Below are 23,194 nucleotides of genomic sequence, written 5' to 3'. Positions count from 1 at the left end.
ATTTAGGTAATATTTGTTAAATAATTTTCAAAACAAATTTGAATTGAATTGTTGTCCATATTATTAAATATTCTTTTAAAATAAACGGAAGTTTTGAGTTGGTTTCCTATCGTTGCCATCAGTGGGACAGAGAAACACCCCCCTCCTGTGTTGACACTTTGTAACTACATCATCCTCCCCACCTCCGCAGCGCGTTTTCTGATTGGCTAGAACACCGTACGGGTGCTCAGTAGGGTCTGAAATGAATAAAAATTTTAAAAAGCTAAATCGAACATGTTGAATGAGACTTAATTGTACAGCGGTTCATTTCTTCTTTAAGTGAGCTTTTTTCAGATATCGCTATTGGATTTGATTGTAAATAATTTGTTTTTAGATTAAAGCTTTGCGTTTTGCTCCTCTTCTGTTCTCTCAGTCAAACAGGTAGCTAGCAGCTGTAGCCTTAGCAGCAGCTGGTAGCAATGGCTGCAGTTATTCTGAGTTTTCCAACACTGCAAGGTCTGAGGATATTCACACAGTGAGTACAACAGTTTACCAGGTTAACTTCGGTTAGAAATTCTCAACATTCCTCCGTTTTAATTGTTAGCTTTTCAGTGTTAGCTTTCGAGTTTGCACGCAGTTTATCCTCTATCTGAGATAAGGATTCAGATGCGCTCTAAAAACCATCATTCATCTTTCAACAGTCACAACTTATTATCTCCTCTAATTGAATTTGTTTTTTCCACCATGAATTAAGATGTAATTCAAACTGTGAAAACCAGTAGATGAGAGATGAACTGAGCAAGGTTAAATAAAGTTAGCAGAATGCTAAAGTAGCTGCTGCAGTTTGTTTACTTCTGACATCTGGAGGTTTTCTTGCTTAAATTATCTGTTCTAATGTCTTAGCCACATAGATGTGATCTTTTATCATCCTTCACATTCACAACGATGTAGATTAAAAACTAAACCCAGAATGTTGTTTTCTTTCCTCAGGAAGCTGTTATGGACCAAAAGAGGAGTGAGGTTTGTTTCAGGAGGTGAGAGAACAATCACATGATTTAATTCCTGGACCATAAGAGTGATGTATAATCATCACTATGAATATGATTACAGGTCAGCTTATCGCATCTATGATTTTATTGAACTTCATTTATTAAAACAGAAATTGGAATATAAAACATTCAGATGAATTATATGCCTTCTAATTTCTAAAAACAGAAATCTCACTGGCTGACCTCCATGTGTAATCATGATTTTTAAATTCACTTGTCATGTTACAGCCACAAACTTCAGAGTACTTTGTTAGGATTTAATGTGACTGGCCAAAGTGCATAATTGTGAGATGAAAGTAAAATAGTTTTTTATTCAGTACCCCTGAGTCGATACTTCATAGAACCACCTTTTTGATGCATGTCTCTATCAACACATCTAGGGACTCATTTGGTTTTTCAAAATGGTGCTGTCACAGTACTTAATTACTTAATTTAGGTTTGAACTTTGACTAGGCCATACTTATGTTTTGATTTAAACAACTCCTTTGTAGCTCCAAATGTATCTTTAAACTTGCTGTCTTGAAGCTATCCTCTGGTCACTGGGCTTACGTTGATTTAGGAGAGGCATAGTTAAGGTAGAGAGTTACAAACTATTTTGGTTAATATTTGTAAAAATAAAACCATGTATAATTTTTCTTCTACTTCACAGTTACGCACTATACTTCGTTTTAGTCTGTCACATCAAATCCTAATAAAAATACAAATTAGTTCATGTTTGTATTGTCAAATGTTAAGAAAATTAAAGGGTATTAATATTTCTGCAATGTAAAACTCTTGTCCTGATTCTCACTTTATATATAATTTGTGAATAGTCCCCAAATAATAATTTAGTATTTATTTTACATTGGACATTTTATTGGGACTATTGAAACTTTATGGGATTACAGTGTATTCCTATGAATCACTGAATCCTGAAAATATGCAGATTCTTATATTATATATAATATAATATATATTATATTATATTCTTTTATAATGGAAAAACCTAATACTTGAGCATGTCTTTATTATAATCAAAATAAATGTGTGCTTATAAGGATTCCAGATAAATAGAGATTATTTTTCTTGAACTTCTGCAGAGGTGGGAAGAATCGAAAAGGTTCTGATCGCCAACCGAGGAGAGATTGCGTGCCGTGTGATGCGAACGGCTAAAAAGATGGGCGTCCGCTCTGTGGCGGTGTACAGCGACGCAGACAGACACTCCATGCACGTTGCCATGGTGATAGATCAGATATATTTTCATAATACTCTTGTTTTTTATATTATCTTCTTCATCAGGTCTTAAGTTTGTTTATTGCAGGCGGATGAAGCGTACCACATCGGGCCGCCTCCTTCCCAACAAAGTTACCTCTCCATGGAGAAAGTTCTGGAAGTGGCCAAAAGATCCGGATCACATGTGAGTAGCGCTTCTCAATTAAAATGTTATTTTTTATGTGTATTTTGTAACTTAAGGCTACGTCGTTCACACAGCAAGCCTTGATACTCAATTTCGTTTTTCCGACCGAAATCAGACTTCTGTGTTAACGGCTCAGGTACCCAAAGCAAGCCGCATGCGCAGAAGAAGAACATTGACGTCACACGTCAGCGCTCTGTTTACGGAAGTAATGATGGATTCCACCGTTTATGGATCGATTTTTTTTTAAGTTTGTTCATCAATGGTTGCCGACAGTATCGTTATAAAATCATAACAAGATGAAGTAAGCTAATAAAAGTAAAGCAGAACTAATAGCGACGGCTTTTTGTGGAGAATTTACTAAAATTTCTGTAGGGAAGTTTGTTCGGAGTGGCGGGATTGGGATTTGATGGGATCCCCTTCACTGACTCGGAGTTAAGATCAGATAATGTCTTCTTTCATAATTAGAAATTTCAGCCATTGTTTTCGTCCTGATTTACTGCTTCTAGCTTTTTTCTGGTGCAGAATTTTGGCGGCTGTCTCACGTCAATGACGTAAAAGCCGAATAAAATGCGACATGACCAAACAGACTCTTTGAAAGCAATCCGATGCATCTCATTTAGTACCACATACGGAGGTGACGCACATCGGTTTTCTTTGGGCTGTGAAAACATCGGAATGCAGAAATTTTACTCAAATAAAGTTTGCGATACTTAATAAAATTACTCAAGTAAAAGTAAAGTACACTGTAGTAAAATATACCCGTAAAGGTATTTTTTCCCAAAAAAATTACTCAAGTTAAGGTAACAAATAATTACCAAACTCTGGATGTTAGTTACATTTGGGCAAAAAATCCCCCAAAAAGCAGATTTGGTTCACATTTGCCTAAATGTGTTTATGTTTCCAGGCGGTCCATCCAGGCTACGGCTTTCTGTCTGAAAACACAGAGTTTGCTGAGGCCTGTAAACAGGAAGGAATCATCTTCATTGGACCTCCATCTTCTGCCATCCGAGACATGGGCATCAAGAGGTGACCCACCTCCGCCTGGGTTTTATTTGGAAATATTCAAACAGCCTGAGAAAAATTAACTTATTTTCATTCACAGCACATCCAAACACATCATGTCTGCCGCTGGGGTGCCAATCATAGGTGGTTACCATGGAGAGGACCAATCAAATGAGAGGCTGCAAGCTGAGGCTTCCCGGATCGGGTTTCCGGTCATGATCAAGGCAGTCCGTGGAGGAGGAGGGAAAGTGAGAGGAAACCTTTAACTAAAGGGAATTTCATAATTTTAGCTATTGCCACTATAAAACAACCTGGAATATTTTAGGGAATGCGAATCGCTCGGTCGGACTCCGACTTCCTGGAGCAGCTGGAGTCGGCGAGACGGGAAGCCAGGAAGTCCTTCAACGACGACGTGATGCTGGTGGAGAAGTTTGTCGAAGACCCCAGGTAGGAAAAGCTTTAGGTTTAACTTCAGGTTGGATTGTGTTTGAATGCCTGTTTTTTCCTTTTATTTATTTCCTGCAGACATGTGGAGGTTCAGGTGTTTGGGGACATGCATGGAAACGCCGTCTACCTGTTTGAGAGGGACTGCAGCGTCCAGAGGAGACATCAGAAGATAATCGAGGAGGCTCCGGGGGTAACGGAACGCTGGGCATTCATTCATTCATTCATTCATTCATTCATTCATTCATTCATTCATTCATTCATTCAGCAGGAAGTAGGAGCAACTTTCCAGGAATAATTGACTTTTAGATCTTTGTTGTGTTTTCAGAAGTTTGCGTGTTCATGTCATGTTGGGTCATCGTTTATCAGATTTGTATGATAAAAATGCATAAACAGATTTTAGTCACATTTTGAATTTTGTTTTTATGCAATCTGGAAAAAAATCTGGAATTTAAGTTTTTTATTAAAAACCCAAAAGATCTGCAAGAAAAAATATTTCCAGGCTTTATTCCCCACCCATCTTTCCTTTTAATTTTTCATCCTTCCTTCTTTCCTTTCTTTTGTCTTTCCTTTTCAATCCTTCCTTTTTCCCTCTCTCTCTTCAGACATTGAGTCTAAATGTGTTTCAGTTCTGAACCTCATGTTTGTTTTGTTTGTTTCTGAATCTCCTCTCAGCCTGGAATCAGTCCTGATGTTCGGAGGAAACTGGGAGAAGCCGCCGTCAGAGCAGCCAAGGCTGTGAACTACGTGGGAGCAGGTTAGGCTGAAGCGACCTTTGACCTCTTTGCTGTCACGGAACGCAGTAATGGATGCTGTTCATCGTCTTTCAGGCACGGTGGAGTTCATAATGGATGCTCAGCACAACTTCTACTTCATGGAGATGAACACCCGGCTGCAGGTGGAGCATCCAGTCAGTGAGATGATCACAGGAACCGACCTGGTGGAGTGGCAGCTCCGGGTGAGGCAGAACCACCAACCCAGACTCTGTTTACCATCAGAACCGCAGTGAAGTCCCCCCACTCTCTTCAAATCTAACAAAATTGGTGTGAAATGGTTGTGCTACATTTGCGCCGTTATCGTTTTAAAGATAGTAATAAAAAAGTTTCCAGAGGTCATCAGAGGTCAGCCTCTACCCCCCGTCCATGTTTACAAAATTAAACAAATCTGGTGTCAAACAACTCTGCTATGTTTGTATAGCAAACAGTTTTTGATTGTTCTGCTTTTGCCTTGAAGAAACTTTTTTATTAATATCTTTAATTAGGCCTGTCACGATAACAAATTTTGCTGAGCGATTAATTGTCTAAAAAATGATTGCGATAAACGATAATATTGTTTCAAGACCTTTTGACACTGATTTAATGGAAATCACTAATAATGTATGCGATTTCCTGCCATAGATAGATGCACTTTATTTTGAAAAGAACACATAACACTGGAACTGATAAACTAAATGAACAAAACAACCAAAAACAAAAATAAAATGGATTCTCAGTCTCCATTAACAAAAAACGTACTTGAATAAAAACTAAACAACACGAAGCCAAAGTGAAAATAAATACTGCATTCAGCCAAAAGAGTGCAGATTATAAAGTCTGTATACTGTATTGCCCTTCAGTAATCACTTGATTTAAATATAGAAGATGGGCCATCCGACTCCCTAATGCAACAGTTCACACTACACGATAATCTTAGATCGTTGGCTGATCCAAGATTGTCGCTGGTGATTTCTTAACTGATCATCCTGCAGTGTGTGGTGTGTTTCGGTAGACCGTCGTGGCCGCTCCGATCTAAATCAGGGGTTTTCCCCGACTGGGAGCTTAACGCTGAATGTGACAGGTAGCCAATCAGAAAGCCGGATTCTCCTCCTGCTTTCTGAGGGGAAATTACTCAACATTTCTTGCAAAGAATATAGAAATGACAAGGGGAGGAGTTGGAGCCAAATTGCTACCGCAGATGATAAACCCAGTAACTTTTCAGCTGTTCTTCGTTAACGTGACATAAATAGGTTAAAATGATTTTCATTCAGTCAGGACTTTACGCTGACTCCAGCCACATGCATCACAGGTAGATTCTAGTAAAGCATTGATTAATGTCTGGTTTTAAAATTAGTTAACTGGACTTGCAGCCGTTATTTTGTGCCCATGTGGCTGGACACCACATGGGCACAACGAACCCGATCGAACCGTTATACCCAGGATTTCTGTGGCTAATGTGTGTCTCAGGTCTAGAAAATAGGTTGACAGTCGGCAGACAACTCGTGTCGTGTGCGCTGGACATTAGACTAAGGAAATGAGGAAGGGAGGGTCAGTGGAGAGACCGGTCATTCAGTGTCATCAAGAGAAAGGAAAAAGGCAGGAAGAGACGATAAAGACGATAATTAAAATGAGGTCGGTTTAATTTATCGTCTGATTAATTGATTTATCGTTTATCGCGACAGGCCTATGATGGCAGCACAAACAAAACTTTTTTTTTGTTAGATTTGGGTAACGATGAAGGCTGATTGACCTTTCAAACTTTCATTAATATCTTCAAAGAAAAAGCAGCACAAAAGTCAAACGTTTGCTGCACGAACGTTTGACTCCAATTTTGTCTGATTGGAAGATGAAGGTGGGACAACTTCTCTCTCAGGTCCCATCAGACGATAGTAAATTATTTTAATGAAACATTTCGTCCAGGTGGCAGCGGGGGAGCGGCTGCCTCTCCTCCAGGAGGACATTACCTTGAGTGGCCACTCCTTTGAAGCCCGAATCTACGCCGAGGACCCAAACAACGACTTTCTGCCTGGAGCGGGGCCACTGCTGCACCTATCCACGCCTGCAGCAGACCAGCACACCCGCATAGAAACCGGCGTCAGAGAAGGTATTAACACAGGATTAATGATCGATTAGTGGTTTATTAGATTAAAATTATTTCCAATAATTTCTGTTTAGAGCTTCTGTTAATGTTGTAGTTTGGCCTCCATCCAGCAGAGGGCGCTGCTGGTCATCCTTAAGCAGAGCCATTGGAACAGAAATTAAAGATGGCGGTGATATTATAGAACGAAAAGGACAAACGGTCCTAAAAGAGTCCGGTGTTGGATGCAAAATGGACTTTATGCGGTTCTGTTTCAAAATATAAACACAAACCAGGTTCCTGAGTTTCACCAAATGTTGCGTTTCAGTTTCCTGGGAAGTGGAAACTCGGAGGTTAGATCAGAGGTAAAGGCGCTCTAGTTAAAACGTCGTAGTAAAGTTACTCCATCTTTTCTGGCGTTTCAAAAAGCGGCTGTGCAGCACATTGTAAACGTCTCTCATTCCAATAACAAGAGAGCTGTTATATATTTATAGAGGATTATATCATGACAGAAAAGCAGAGGAAAAATTGTAACATGATAAAAAAAAACATGGCGCTGATAATCAAAGTTGATTTTGAGGGCTGTCGTGTGTTAATGCAGATATTTTAATATTTAATATGCAGAAACCTGAAGCTCTCCTGTTGCTGTGGTTCCAGGTGACGAGGTTTCTGCCCACTATGACCCGATGATCGCCAAGCTTGTAGTTTGGGGAGAAGACCGATCTGCTGCCCTGAAGAAACTCAGATATTGTTTACGACAATATAATGTAAGATACTGTTTATTTATTTACACAGAGACGATATACAACATCTCATTAACATTTCAAAATGAGATGCATGATACAGGTTATAGCAAAAAATGCTAATTGGTGAAAAGGAGTTTAGTAATTAATTACATTCATGTCTGATAATTAATTATTCAGATCTCACTCCAGTGGAACAAACTAATTTACAAACCAATAGACAATTCATAGACAGAACAAATCTACATATTTAACAGCCACATTTTTGCCAAATGTCCAAATATTTTATAATTACACTGTAATAACGAAATTGTACCAACTATTGCTTGGTTGAGTTTCTAGTGCATATATATATCAGTGCACTTTTATAAGAAGACAAAACTAACTTACAAGTAGGAGCTTGTTTTAGGTGAATAATTGCTAGGTTAGATTTTTAAAAGAACTAGTTCCACTGGCAGATTATCTGACTTATAAAATGGGAAAATGTAATTTTGTAAGTGACGTAATCCTCCAGTTTAACTAATTATTTTGAAATCGATATTAATTTAAGACAATCTCCTACTTGCTGAAAAGTTATTTGTAAGTTAGTTTTGTCTTATTTCAAGTTAACTAAGATATTTGCACTAAAACACTAGACACAAATGCTTGGTAAGATTTTGTTTCTGCAGTGTAGAACATCTTACAAAGTCATTTGGCAAACTATTCAAATGACTCCTTTCGATATAATAGGACAGTTTTTAATAAAACTGCACTCGCCTGTAGAGGGCGCCCTTGTGACTGTAGTTATGTTATCTGATCTCAAAGAGACTAACTTTGTTCGCATACAAAATCCGATTTTCCAAATTTAACAAAATCATATTTAGAAGGAATGTGAGGATGTTGTCCATCATCTCTGCTGCTTGTCGTGTCGTCAGATTGTAGGTCTGAACACCAACATAGACTTCCTGCTGAGCCTCTCCGGCCACCCCGAGTTCGAGGCCGGACGCGTGAGCACCAGCTTCATCCCTCAGCACTACGCCGACCTCTTCCCCGCTCCCAGAGCGCCGTCCGGGGAGACGCTCTGCCAGGCCGCCCTGGGCCTGCTGCTGCAGGAGAGGAAACACACCGAGGCCTTCACCCAGGCCTCCACAGGTCAGCAGGATACAGAGGGCGTTTCTGCAAAAACAGGCAGAGAAGATAATGTTTCTGATGTTTTTATTTTAGATCCCTTCTCACCGTTTGGCTCCAGCAGTGGTTGGAGGAACAACATTCAGTTTAACAGAAATATGAGGCTGCAGCTGGGAGACAAAAGTGAGTGACAAACATGCAGTTTTCTACTGTCAGAGGTTGATTTATGGCATCTTTCTGCACTGCAAAAACACAAAATTGGTCTAAATTCTTTAACAATCATCTTAGTATACTTGAAATAAGACAAAACTAACTTACAAGTAACTTTTCAAAAAGATATATCAGCTTGTTTTAGGTGAATAATTCTTTGATATTGATGAAAAAGTGCCAGCTATAAGTGAATTAGTACTTTTTCATCAATATTCAGGAATGATTTTCTCGAAACAAGCTCATAAGTCTTGCTGAAAAGTTGCTTGTAATTTAGTTTAGTCTGATTTCAAATGCACTAAGACATCTGTACCAGAAATTAGACCAAAATACTGAAGAAAAAAGCTGTTTTAATGTGAAAAAAGGCTTGGGTCACATTATTGCGACCTGACGTAGCTTGCTCAATGTGTGTTTTCAAAGATTAAATATTTCCTTATTTATGAAACTTGTACCAAAGTATAACTTTGCAAGATGCTCAAATAATTTTAATAATTAATTTTCCATGTTTGAGCACTCATAAAATCATTCTGCTATTAAAACTTTATTTTTGTAATGTTATGGCTTTATTTTCATAATTAAAAATCTAAATCTGATATTTTATCGTTAACATGAACTCAAACTCTAAATAAACAGAAGAAGAAAAAGTCTTCAAAAACCCCAAATTTGATAAAAAATCTCTTAGCGTTTACCAGATTGATCAACATTAAAAATGTTTTAATGTTAAAATCAGCTGGTTGCCTGTTTTCCAGCTGTTCTGTGGGATTGTTTTGGTATTTATTTAGTTTTTTGTGGTTTAGTTTTGAATGAACATTAAGACGTTCATCCGTTCTTCAGACTTAAACGCTTCGCTGTGCTGAACGTGACTCAGACCAGAGTTTAAGTTGTTTCCTTTTCTTGATTATTTCTAGAGGTCGATGTTGTCGTCACATATAACTCGGATGGAAGCTACAGAATGCAGGTAAGCTGGAAAGTCTTCTTTCAATACAAATTTGTTTTTAATTATTATTATTTATAATATTTTGTAATTAAAAATTAGTGTAAAACCTATTAGTTCCTTGCCACCCTTGTTGATGCCTTAAAACAGATTAAACTTTAGCTGTTTTAGAATAATCTACCTGAGATTTGTTAGATTCCTCCACCATTTGTTACATTTTGTCACTAATCTACAAAAACAATTACTGGAAATAAAGTTGTTTCTTATAATCTTTTACAATAAAAATGTGATTAATCATGTCAGCATCTCTGCTTTTCTAAGAGTGACTTGTTTGTTTTGTGAATTAAAGTTATTTAACTAACAAATCCAGGCTTTTTTAAATTGCCATGTAAGTTAAAGACATTTAACAAAGTATCTTTTTTCTAAGCTTCTTGTTTTAGGAGAAACATTATGAAATGACGACTTAATTCCTATTTTTAGTGGTGAGATTGTTCAATAAGTAGCAACATAATAACTTCTACGCTCATTCTGTTCTCTGGTAATGAAGAAAAATAAGTAAATGAAACAACTTTTTACATCAACGTCAACAGTTTCAATATTTTAGTGTTAAATAGATTTTTAAAACGGTAGAAATAAACTTAGAAATAGAGCTTTGTCTGTCCTTTATGCTCTGTGCTCTAATATGGGTAATATTATTTTTATACGTATTTAAATAAAATAGCTTCTTTTATTTGTCAGCCAGAGATGTTTTTAAAAGTAAAAACCTTTAAATGAGCCGTTGTAAACTTAGAGAGCTGGACGTTTTTGTTTTGGAAACATTTGGGATTCTGAGATGGGAATTTGTAGAAAAAGCGTTTTTCTTCTAATTTTGTGTACATATATCTAGATCTATATATCTAGATATGTGAATCTAGATATATAGATTCACATATATATACATATATGTGAATATATGTAGATTTGAATGTGAGCCTGTGGGTTCTGGCTTCAGGTTGGACAGGCGGTGTACCATGTGACCGGCGCCGTGGAGCTGGAGGGCGGCGCTTCGTTCCTCCACTGCTCCGTGAACGGAGTGAAGTCCCGACCCAAACTGGTGGTTCTGGACGACACGGTTCACCTGTTCTCCATGGTACCATCCAAACCAGGGCCACAAGTTAACTGTTGTCTTAGTAACCAGTTAATCTGTTGGTCATTCTGATGTTTAATCAGTTAATCGGACAAAAAAACACATTCTGCTGGATTTTCATTTAACTTAAGCATATTTTATACAAAGTTATAAATGCATAAAAATGCAAAGAAATAAAATATTTTTTTGTAGCAAATAATTCAACTTCAATATCAACATGTGAAAAACTCGGCTCTTTTTGCTTGACTTACCAATACAGTGTAGAGCTCAACTGTTTATTTCTTAAATTAATTTATTTGTAATTGCATAGTAAAAAGATGCTTGATCTTTTTTTACATAATTGGAACCAGATGAAGGTGACGCTGCCACTTGAGAAGTGAGAATTGTTTTTAGTCGTAAATGTAAAGTGTATGTATATTTTTTAACAGTTTTGTCTTAATTACTGCTCTGAGGAGGGGGTTGGTTTTCAGCACATGGCTGTTTTATGAGTCTTTACACTCAAGTTAACAACTAGTCAGTTACTAAATTAGTTTATGAATATTTAAATGATCAATTAATCACAATTATTCTGATTTATTCCAAATTTGTTGAAATCAGGACCAACAAGATCAGAAATTCTGTTAGAAATTGTAGGAATTCAAACGTAAACGCATAAAATACTGAAATAATCTGATCTGAAGACTGAAGCTGATTGGATGGTCTAATCTTACAGGAAGGAAGCGCTCAGGTTTCTGTTCCTGTGCCAAAGCACCTGGCCGGTGTGAGCGGGTCGGGCCAGCAGGGCGGCGCCGTCGCCCCCATGACGGGAACCATAGAGAAGGTCAGCATGACGCAACATGGCGCTAGTTGTTATTTTCCATACATACTGACTGTACATGTGGCTGATTTTCTGCTTGAAATCCTGAAAAATGCTTGAATTTTAATTATTCTTTGTTCTTGATTTCTGTAGAAAGTCCTTGACAGAACTCGATATTTGAACTGCACACTTTGGTAAAAGGGTGCAATCTAATGCTGGCTTAAATTTGGATAACATTAAATTTAGAAAACATTAATTACACTTGAAACCACCTAATAAAAGACGCAGTTCTGTTTTTTTGGGTGGTTGAAAAATCTGAAAACATAAAAAGAATTCTAAAAAAAATGTCTCGCATCGTTTTCTGGCATTTAGCAAATCAAAATAACTTTGATAATTTTTTTTAAAATAAAACAGTAGAAGTTTAGTATAGATACTTTTTTGTTTTATTTCTGTTAAAATTACAAAAATTATTTTTATTTGTGTCAGAAAATTTCGCAAGAGCAACTTTTAGAGATTTTATGCAACTTTCTTTGTACGTTGTATTTTAACACCATTTGGATTGTTTCAATGAGATTAAGGTTTATTATTCCTAATATTATTCCTTATTGATTGTCTTAGATTTTATACATTTTATACCTGAGGTTAGTAGGTAACGGTTAGTTACCTAGCAACCCCAGCCAGGCCCAGCCCCGTTACCTAGCAACCCAAACGGAACCCTGCAGGTTTGGTCAATGTTTCTAACTGATCTACAATGGCTGCTGGGAAAAAATTAATAAGCATGTTTTGTAGACCCATCCTAACCTGGCGAAGGAAGAATAATGTGGCACCTCTAAGGCTGTGGTATCAGAAAAGTCTGTTTTTAAAATGTTAGAGCAGTGAAACAGCAGATTTTGAGAGTTGGCTGCTCTTATTTGCACTACAACTCAGGAGAATTTTCTCCTTATTATTTTTCATTTATTTGAATCTCTGAGTTTATTAATGTTTACCTCCGGCACCGAGGCGGCTGCAGAGGTCTGAAATTACATTTCAGTCTCTCAGATGTGTTGACCTACTTCCTGTTTGTGTCCAGGTGCTGGTGAAGGCTGGAGATAAAGTAACGGCTGGAGACCCGCTGATGGTCATGATCGCCATGAAGATGGAGGTGACCGACCCGCTCACACACACACACACACACACACACACACACACACACACACACACACTCAATGGTTTACACAGGACTTCTGAAGTGATTGCCACCAGGGGGCGCTGTGGCGGCTTTAAAAAGTTGGAGGGAAAATGGAGAAAAAAAAAAGCAAAAATAAAAAAAAGGAATTAATCTTTATTTTTAAAATCATTTCTGTTTTTCAGTCTTTCTCTACAATAAAATATAAGTTAAGATAGTTAATTTTAACTTATATTGAAAATTAAAAAAAATAAAATCAGACATTGTAATGCAGCTTTTATGCAAAACGAATGAAATAATTATTTAATGATGATTAAAAAACATTCTAAAAGTTTATGTTTCTTTAGCTATTCTGCATCATCATCAGAGGTCAAAGGTTAATGTTCTTTGGTTTAGCGTGTTTGTGACGCCGCTGGTGTTTGACTCTGCAGCACACGATCCGGGCTCCAAAGTCAGGTGTGATTAAGAAGGTTTTTTTCGTCGAGGGATCTCAGGCCAGTCGGCACGCTGCTCTGGTGGAACTGGAGGAGGAAGAGGAGGAGAAGGAGGAAGAGGGGAGCAGCCAGTAAACGTTCAAACCCACCGACAGGAAGAAGAGCAGGAGGCAAGCTGAGTGAGAGTCAGAATCTCCTGTCGTAGAGCAGCAAAGTTTTTCAGAGTTTCCCTCTTACTCACATGAATGCATCAGAATCGGAACCAGTTTATTTTCCAAGTGAATCATGTGCAGCACCTTCAGGATGCATTCAGTGTCAGGACGCCTCTTTTCTTCAGTCTGGTGTCATTTTCCTGCTTTTACTCAACACATAAGAGGGAAAAATGTGAAAATAATGTGCAGCTTAAAGCAGCACAAAACATGAAAAGTGGCAAACGAAAGAAAAACAGCAGGAAGTACAACAGCTATTAGAAGTTTCATTAGAAACTGGTTGATTAAATAATTTTCCAACTCTGCTCAAAGTTGCCTTTTGTGGAGATAAAAAAAAAAAGTTAATTTTTACAGATGAAGTGTGAGCTCATCTCTGCGACTCAGCAGGTCTTTACGGTGCTTTGTTACTGAACTGAAAGTTTCCAGAAAAGCAAAGGTTTCATTTGACTGGAAAATATGAAGGAGCATCAGGGCTATGCTAAGAAAAGAACTAAAAAATAAAATTAAGAGAATAAAGTGGGAATAATACAAAAATAAAATCATATTTTGGGATTAAAGTCTCGAAATATGAAACTTTATTCAGATTTCAAATATATGAGAATAAAGTCAAAATAAAACAATAATAAAGTTGTAATCCAAAAATGGTCTAAATAATGTGAGAATAAAACCATATTCTGCGAACAAAACCAAACTAACTCAAGTTGTTACATAACTTTATAATTTTATGACTTTATTTTTGCAATTATATTTTTGCATATTTTCTTAGCGTGGCTCTAAAACTCCATCATGAGAAAAACCTCAAACTAACATTTTTACTAATCCTGATGTCAGAAGTTTCGCGTTCGCATCAGAAACACTCCAGAGGGATTTTGTGGGAGGATGTTTTATTCTTGGTGTAAATCAGTCGCTGTGACCCCAGATTGACCCCGTGCTGCTCGATAAGTGGGTCGCTGCTTTCGGCAGGCAGATGTTTGTTTCTGTTTTTCTCCACCAGCAGATGATTTTCACTCGCAGGACAGTCTGACGGATTTTTCTCTCCTTACCGACGGTGAGGCTGTATTCTCTGTGTTCACTTCCTGGATTGTTTGTAGCTGATTATAACTGTTAGTTTTGTCAAATACTGTAATAAATGATTTTTTTCTAAATACACCCAGCCACCTGTGATGTTTTATAACAAATACTCTTTAAAAGCTGTGTATTTCACTGGTCGTTTAGTTGATAGTTTAAACCTTTGGATTTCATAGCGGTACGTTCTTATTTCTGATTTTTGCAGACACAAAAAGCAGCAATTAAGTAAAAGTTACTAATAATCTGGAATAAAACCACAGCAGAGGTGAGATATCAGAAACTAAAATTATGAAAAGTTTATCAGAAAATATCATTGCAGAGTTAAAAACTTACCTTAATTCAATTTCTGCTTTTCCGTTTTGTATTTATGTTTTAAAATACAAATTAAGATTTATTTTGTGTTTCTGTGAACTGCTTGTTTGCTGACAGTGTCACAAACACTGCAGATTTTGGATTTGTTTCTGTAACTATTCCTTTAATGCTCATGTTAGTTTAATTTATATCCAGCTTTTAATCTTGCCTCAATTTAGAATTTCATAGGATTATTTATTTTAAAATTGTATCACTTTATATCATTGAGAATCTAAAATAAAAACTATCTTGCAGTTTAATTTTGTCATAATTTATTTAATTTTACAACTCATCCCACGTCACCAGAACATAAATTAAATCCCTTAAACTTTTACAGTAAAAATAAAACCTGTAAACTTCCTGACAAGCTTTCTTGAACCGTTTTTTTTTTTGCAGCATTTTAAATCTATAAATCTTGTCTACTAACTTGGAAAATCCAGAATATGAAGTTGTTAGATATTTCTTGTATAATAATATCTTGTATAATAATAATTTTGCCCAAATAAGGTTCTGTCTGCAATTTAATGACAAAATTGCAGACCGAACTTAAAAACTATTATGAAAACATTAATATTTGCTGTATTATTACAATACCAACACTGTATATAATAATTTGTATGCTTAGTAAATTATTTGTATTTATTTCCAGTTTTAATAAATTGACTTTTATTATATTACACTGTTGACTCAGAAGATCAATTTTCATTTTTTTATTTATGAATATAATTATTTTCCTTCATCTTCACACATGTAGACTACATTGTGTTTATTAGATAAAATCCCATTAAAATACATTGAATTTTGTAATTATGACCAAATGTGAATAAAATTCCCCTATTAATACTTTAAGGTATTGTAATGTTGGATGGAAAACTAAATTGTAAGGTAATTAATTTGCTCTTGGACTGGCAATGTGGCCTAACTGGTGGATCATGGGATAGAGTTTCACAAAATTAAATATATTTATTTTTTAAATGTTTGACAAACACATTCTTTACTGTTTTTCTATGCTCATGTATTTTTCCATTTCTGAAAAATATGGCAAGCTTCTTGTCAGAAATCTTTAAATAACTGCAGAAACTCCCCAAAGTCTTCAGGACGTTGTCTAACGGCAGAAATGAGGCCACACCTGCAGGAGGACTGGTGTCTCCCAGGAAGCATGGCAGTGAATGTTAAAATGTTAGCCAAAAGCTCTTCCAAGCACTTGCATGATTGCAGTTTAAATTCAATTCTGCACAAAGCTGGGACAGCAGCCAGACATTATCTTGTGCCTGGCCATCATCCGTTTCCATAAACGACATTGAGGCTGTTGTGGATCAGTGGCTCTCATTCTCCTGCCTCCATTAGAAAAACGTAGCCAATTGTCTGTGACCATCGGCAGAAACTCATGTTACAAAGACCTGAAATAAATTAAAGAGGTAAAACCCCAGAAATCTAATCAAAATAAATGACTGAGTATTTTGATTTTATTTTCTTTTTTCTGTCTTTGTATGGATTTATTAGTCTTAATTTTGCATGTTTTTGAACGCCCCTTTGGGTCTCACCTGCTTCTAAAAACAATCCAAGCACTTAAAAAAAACAACATTCAACCATTTTGTGGTAATAAGATGCTTTTTTGGATGAAAAAAAAATGCTAGAAAAAAACTCAAATTTTTATAATAAAAATTCCCTAGAAAAAACTTGAATTTTTGTTTAAAAATTTGAAAATTTTCAACTTTTAGAAATTTCTGAAAAATTTCAATTTTGGAACTTCCTCAGAAATTTCCTTGTTTCAAGAAATTTTTGTAAATTAATCTACAAAATTTCAGTTTTTTGTTGTTGTTTTGGCAGGAATGTACTCCCTTTTCTTTCTATCTGTGATGTCTGTCATGCCATGGTACAAAACGGCTCATTCTGAAAGAAGCTCAAAATCTCATTAACTAAGAATAATTTTGTGCAAAAATGTAATGAACATATTTTAATTAGATTATTTAAGCTGTCAATGAAGCATTTTTGAAATTGAATTTTGTAAGAGTAATAGGCCACCTTTAAAGATCGTATCATTTTCCTGCCTGAAAGCCCCAGGCTCAGTCCAGCCCAGATGTGAGAAGGAAAGGAGGTCCCAGATGTTGGCGCTGCGGTGGCGTTACGTAAGTCGGCGTAAACTAGAGATTTCACTGGCTGTCACATGGGTGAAACCCAGCAGGCAGCGGATTAAATCCTGGATTTTCAGAGGAAATCTGCCTTTTTAAACAGAGTTTGTAACATGTCTGCTTTTACAATAACAAAAAACACTTCAGTAGTTTTCCAACATCACATTGACCAGTAAACCTGAACGGAACCCCATACTATCATTTATTTTATTATCATGACCCCCCACATAGGGAATCCAAATGGAAAACAAAACAATTTGCTGAATGGGCTGCCTTATAAAGCAAGAATAACTGCATTTGGATCAGTGGAAAACATCCAAACTCGTCCACTAACCAGAGTTAGAGAGTTGGAGAGATAGAGGCGGGCGGCTGCAGCTGTTCTGCTCCAAATATAGCTGCTGGCACACATCAATTACACCGGATCATTAGCATTAGCTCCTCCTGCAGCTAACGACTGCATGTTTTCAGTCAAATGCAACACGGCTGAAAGTGGGACATACTCACAAACATCTCACAGTTACTGCAGTTATTTAGACTTTAAGTCTGTAATACTTTATAACACAATCTGAAAGCATAATTTTTTTTTAATTGATTAACTGGATTAAAATTGGCAAATTCTGCTGATTTTCATTTAACCACTTAGACCTTTTTTCATACAATATTAGAAATGCATTACAAGATGCAAATAGTTTCCTTTTTTAATAAGAAAAGTAAAATTTTAACAGCATTCCTTTAGTGCTTGATCATTTGTAGCAAAAATACTTAAACATGAAAATCTCAGACTTCTGGTAAGTTGCAACATGAGGTTGATTGACAGCGTTAAGACCCTCCTCCTGGCTCTGATTGGTTGTTTTTGGTACATTTCTTCAGACAATAATAATGGCTCACTTTTCTGTCTTAAACCATCAAGACATGGTCAAAGTTTAATAAATATCACCTTCCTATATTAATGGCCTGAGAGATTTTTTTCTTTAAAAAAAAAGCCATCATTTTAGGAAGGTGGTGATATAGAAAAAAACATTTTATATAAAAGCTACATGCAGCAGCTGTGTTTTTTATATATTTGTTAAAACTGTCACTATAATAGTATAATATGAGACACATAATCTGAAGAAGAAAACAACCAATCAGAGCCAAGAGGAGGGTCTTAGTGCTGTCAATCAATCTCTTGTACTCATGTGCTAGTGATATTCCTGTAAGAACTTACATTACACGAAAATCTTTTATCCGTTGTCATCTGTGGCTATAGGAACAAGCCAGAGCATTCACAACAGGCTATGCTAGCTGCAAGGGAAGAAGATAGTGATTGACAGCGCTAAGACCCGCCTTCTGGCTCTGATTGGTTGTTCCTATTTCGCACTGGCTCCAATATTTTCACAGATTGTCTCTTAACACACAGTTTCAACAAGTATGTAAAAAAGTATTTTTATAAAAGCTACATACTGCAGCTTTAAAGGACTCTGAACACCACATTTTTCACAATTTAGTTTGAAAACAAACAAGTGAAGTTGGTGCCTCCTGTTCCTTCTTCCTGACCAATATGAGCTTTTTGTGTGTTGGTTTGTCATAAAGTAAATATTTTACAGACAGGGGGCGTTCACAGGCTGCAGAGAGAGCAGCCAGTGTATGCGCCTCACCGAGCTGTAAGTTGGTGTGTGTCAGTCGGTGTGTGTGTCCGTGTAAAGTGATCGTGGCAAAGCAGAGAGAGAGAGAGAGAGATGTAGCACTGGGACTCTCCTCTGTCACTTTTACTTGTAATCATCTGTCCGGCGCAATGGGGACGTTTTGAAGCGCCTGCTTTATGAGGAGTCGCATTTTACGAATGAGCCACGCAATGCGACCGAGGAGAGCTGCCTCTCGGAGGATATATTGCGGCTTCTGGACTGCTTCGTCGGAGTAGCTTGGTGCTAGCGCGGGGCTAACGTCTTGTGCTGGCTTCTCCGGAGCGTATCCTGTCAAGATGCTGCGGTGGATACGGCAGCAGCTGGTAAAAAAATGCTTTCTCTGCCTCGTATTAGCGCCGCTTTCCAGCAATACCCCAAATTTAACGCACGCCTCAGCTCTTGGAGAGATGTACGAACTTTATTTGGCTGGATTTTAGCAGGCTAACCTAGCCCTTTTTTTAGCTGTTGTCGAGGTGTTTAAAATATTGTCGTCTTCCGTCAGGTAGACGTTACGGTTGGCTAACGTCTACCTTCGGAGCTAGCTGGCAGTTGGTAGCTCAGCTGTTTGGAACTAAACAACGGGTCGCGTTCAGGTTTAAACTCGGTTTTAAGTGACAATTTGCTACAATTTTAATCCAGCTTAGACCGGTTTCTGTGGAATATGGACCAACTAGATGGCTAACAACGTAAAAGTAGGTAAAGTTACACCGAGTCCTCTCAAACTTTTAAAACAGCACTTAAAACTATTTTTTTTTCTTTTTTTTTCAAACTAGCTTGAGTTTAGCAGTTGGTTGCACATTAGCTCTCCCTCGGTAGAATATTTGAAAACGTTTGGTTTGTTTTAACTTTCAAGATAACTTTAAACGGCCATCGTTATTGTGTTAACTGTAAATACAAACAGTGGCTAAAATTGATTGAGATCACATATGGATTAAAAACAAACGAAATAGTCTAAAAAAAGCATTAAAAATAAAATCTCCCGGTATTTTACCTGTTTGAATGGAAGCCCATTTCCGCGATAAAACGATAGAAATGACAAATTTCTGTTTCTCAGTTTATGTGAAATGTGTAAATAATTTGGCGCCTGACAGAAAATCAATCTCCAATTAATTTTGTAATTGGCTTTTAGTGACATGAAGTTACATTTCAGGAATTTAACTGAGTAATAATTTATTTTTAAGAAAAACAAAACAAGAATGCAGCAAGTCACTGACTGCAGCATTCAATCCTTCTGGACCAAAATCGTTGACTTTGCAGCAATCTCTCATACTGAGCATGCATGTAGCAACAGTGGAGAGGAAAATCACCCCTTTAACAGGAAGAAACCTGTAGAAGTACTTTTTATGTTAATGGAAAAGATAATAGGAGAGGGAGAAACAGTGGATGACACCATTATATCGGTCGATGCTATGTCCTGGGAAGTAAATAGTTATCAGTGTGATTATTAATATTTTTTAAATCCAAATTCAGATCCTCAATAAGCAAAATGGAAGCAGGTTTTGATGTAATGGCTAAATGAGCAAAGTAAAAACCGATTAACCAATAATCACAAAACTATTGTTTCTGGACGATAAATTGTCCCAGAAGTTACAGTGATAACCGATAATGTTGTTTTGAGACCATTTTCTAGTAATATAATAATAATGCAAGAACACATTCTCAATATTAATAAACCTTAAATTCTAATCAAAATTAACACTAGAACTGAAAGACACTTTAAATATCCAAAATAAATAAACAAAACAACAAATAAAATGAATTAGGAAGTCTCTGTAAACTAAACTTGTCCTTCAAAAAGGGTCTACTTGAGACCAAATCACTAAACTGAAGACTTTTATCAGTTTTTGTAGAAAGAGAGAAATTATTCTAATGGATATTAATTTTGTTTTAATTTATCATGCAATTAATTGATTTAATGCGACAGACCTAATCATGTGACAGCTGGCCTATTATATATGAAATAATCTTGTACATATTTGCCGTTGTATTGATAAATTTGTATAGATTAGCAAAACCAAAAAATTGAGGCAGTTTGAATTTGGTTGCATTTTTTTAATTGACAATATTGATAAAAAAAATTAAGCACCCCTGCTGAAATTTTACCGGTGACCCAATTGCAATTGCAGCTACTCTCTCCTCTAAGTACTTTGAAATTGTTTGCTGTTTCCATTGTATTTGGTATGTTGGCAACATTTTTAAATGAGTTTTATGCCAAAGTTTAAATTCATAAAAGCTTTAAAAAGACTTAGAACAAATATTTACGACAGATCAGTGCATGGAGGTGCCATAAATTTATCCTGCTGTACAGAAAAAAACTTATTTTATTGTCTTTGGACCTAAATAGGAATGATCTAGAGTCAGCACACAGCTTCAGTTATTACAGCTAGAAACATGTAGTGAAGTACTCAGACCTGAACCTTCAAAGACACATAAAAATGGTTACAAATTTAGCCTTTTAGCAGCTGAAAAACATTTCCAGGATCTAGAGAAACTCCTCCATGCATTTATCTTTAATTACATTTATTACTGCAACAGTGTCTTCCCAGGTCTGACAAAAAATAATCCTCCTGCTGCAGCTGATTCAGAACGCTGCTGCTGGAGTTCTGACTAAATCACCCAGTTCTACAGTCCTTCCAGATAATAAACTTTAAAATACTTGTTAGTTTATAAATCACTGAACGGCCTGGCACCACAATTCATTAAAGACCTGCTGCTGTTGTCATAGCAACCTTCCAGACCTCTCAGGTCTTCTGGGTCTGGTTCTGCTCTGTATCAGAATCAGAACCAAACGTGGAGAAGCAGCATTCAGCTTCTATGCACCACAAATCTGGAAAAATTTCCAGAAAACTACAAAACGCCTGAAACACTGAGTTCCTTTAAATCTAGACTAAAACCCACTGGGTCAGAGCTGCTTTTGGTTCCTAGCAACTGGACCAATTGATTTTGATGATGGCCTTTTGACAAAATGTTATGTTGATTACTTGTTTCATAATTGGTTACTGTATTGTGGTTTTACAGTGTAAAGCTCTTTGAACTGCTTTGTTGCTGAAATGTGGTATAAAAATTAGACTTGAAATGAAAATGCTAATGTCTTTAAAAGGTGTTGAATCTGCTAACAGAGCTGGGCAGAGTATCTAAAGATTATACTTAAGAATATCACTACTTCAACATATTTGTACTCAAGTAAAATTAAAAAGTAGCCAAGAAATTACTCAAGTAAGAGTAAAAAAGTATTTGGTAAAACGTTTACTCAAGTACTGAGTAACTGATCAAATTAAAGATTACACAATCAGACAGAACAAAATATAAAGTTTAGTGGAAAGTTTGGTATTTTAAGAACCAAAATGACAATAATTCATATAAGTAACAAAAAATAACAATCTGGTAAAATAACATTTTTCCAAATCAGTTTCTTTAGTTAAAAAAACTTTAACAGAAACAGAAAAGGTGTGTATCTGTGTTTGGTGAGTTCTTAGTTAAAACATGTCTGCTTTTCATTCAGTGGGTAGAAAATCCAGAAATTTTACTTAAGTAAGAGCAGAAATACTTCATTATAAAATTACTCAAGTAAAAGTAAAAAGTACAGTGTAGTAAAAATACTCCTAAAAGTACATTTCTTCTAAAGTTACTCAAGTAAATATGTACCAACTCTGCTAACCAGAATAACAAATAAAAAGCTGCGATTAAATGGACGACGTGGCTGGTACTGTAATCGCCAACAGGCCCAGACTCGCTGATTGTACTTTACTTTATGCTTGTGACTTATTAAAGTCATAAAAGAATAATCTTAAAGCAACCAGAGTACGCAGACCAAATTTAGAAATAGAAATGCATGTTACCATTTTAAAGTTGTTGCTCTAAGTCATTGTGGGATACTTGATTTACAGGATTTTACTTGAGAAATGTTGCAGTTCTGGCTTTAAGTAAGCAAGTTTTTCTTTGTTTTGCGGCCTGTATCAATGTTACCTTTATCCAGGCCTTCATTGACTTTCAGTATCCGGTTAATAAATGGAGAGACGGTTGCAGGGTGTGTGAATACGTGAGATAAGTTACTCATGCTTAAACCATGATGTCACAGTAAAGAATGAGTTCAGTTTATTTTTTTTAACTCCCATGTGTTAATCACTGACCAACTCAGGGTTACTGGGTCTTTCATTACAGTTTAGCTTTGTTTCGTTGTGACTTTTTGGCTAATTCAATTGGTGTTACTTAGTTTTTAGTGAGTTTTCTAGTTTTTATTAGATAAATATTGTTTAGATTTAGATTAGTTTTTATGAGTTGTAGTAGTTTTAATTTTTTGATGCTTTGGTTAAATTTTAGGTGCAGAAATGAGGGTTTCACCCCAGAAAACTTGCTAGTTTCTGACTTGACAGGAAATTTGAAAATGTCACTAGGTTATTATGTGTTATTGGAAGACATGATTAACCTAAACACCAACTATTAAATCTCTAACTTTAAAAAGGCAAACATTAAGCTAAAATAAGTAAGCAATGCTTAACCTAACTGAGGCGAAAGTAAAGCCTGGAGGCCCGCCAGGCTGAAAATACACTGAGGGA

The 23,194-nt window shown here is 36.4% G+C and overlaps 2 protein-coding genes across 17 annotated transcripts in view; both read left to right on the top strand.

Annotated features, from left to right (window-relative positions):
* The first annotated feature begins 96 nt into the window (after positions 1-96).
* On the top strand, positions 97-14,572 carry mccc1 (methylcrotonyl-CoA carboxylase subunit). Its single transcript, XM_007576877.2, has 19 exons — positions 97-514; positions 970-1,013; positions 2,108-2,247; positions 2,329-2,424; positions 3,329-3,450; positions 3,527-3,674; positions 3,752-3,873; positions 3,952-4,063; positions 4,546-4,627; positions 4,701-4,828; positions 6,546-6,729; positions 7,360-7,469; positions 8,360-8,576; positions 8,649-8,735; positions 9,668-9,717; positions 10,685-10,822; positions 11,532-11,639; positions 12,685-12,756; positions 13,212-14,572. The coding sequence occupies exons 1-19, from the start codon at positions 459-461 to the stop codon at positions 13,347-13,349; spliced, it is 2,154 nt and encodes a 717-aa protein (XP_007576939.1). The 5' UTR covers positions 97-458; the 3' UTR covers positions 13,350-14,572.
* A 4,035-nt stretch (positions 14,573-18,607) lies between these two features.
* The window catches only part of atp11b (ATPase phospholipid transporting 11B), an 83,207-nt gene continuing 78,620 nt past the window's right edge, over positions 18,608-23,194 (top strand). For 10 of the 16 annotated variants that reach the window (XR_001659394.1, XR_001659395.1, XM_016663404.1 and 7 more), the window contains exon 1: positions 19,165-19,330. Coding sequence is in view for 2 of the 16 variants with exons in the window: in XM_016663401.1 (XP_016518887.1) it covers positions 19,313-19,330 (18 nt within the window). In the remaining 14 variants the exon portion in view is untranslated. Of the gene's footprint in view, positions 18,962-19,163; positions 19,335-23,194 lie in introns of those variants that run through there. The other 6 variants (XM_007576874.2, XM_016663403.1, XM_016663395.1 and 3 more) reach the window with 5 other exon arrangements.

This window comes from Poecilia formosa, unplaced genomic scaffold, assembly GCF_000485575.1.
Source record: "Poecilia formosa unplaced genomic scaffold, Poecilia_formosa-5.1.2 Scaffold419, whole genome shotgun sequence".
Lineage (NCBI taxonomy): Eukaryota > Metazoa > Chordata > Actinopteri > Cyprinodontiformes > Poeciliidae > Poecilia > Poecilia formosa.
Note: the sequence above shows the minus strand (reverse complement) of the source record. Positions and strands in the feature narration are given on the sequence as shown.

What these genes read in the sequence shown, in the direction of transcription:
- mccc1 (XM_007576877.2), top strand. Translation starts at nt 459, where the DNA reads ATGGCTGCAGTTATTCTGAGTTTTCCAACACTGCAAGGTCTGAGGATA. An exon ending in AAGTTTGTCGAAGACCCCAG is followed by an intron (nt 3,874 to 3,951) that starts GTAGGAAAAGCT and finishes TATTTCCTGCAG; the next exon opens with ACATGTGGAGGTTCAGGTGT. An exon ending in TAATCGAGGAGGCTCCGGGG is followed by an intron (nt 4,064 to 4,545) that starts GTAACGGAACGC and finishes ATCTCCTCTCAG; the next exon opens with CCTGGAATCAGTCCTGATGT.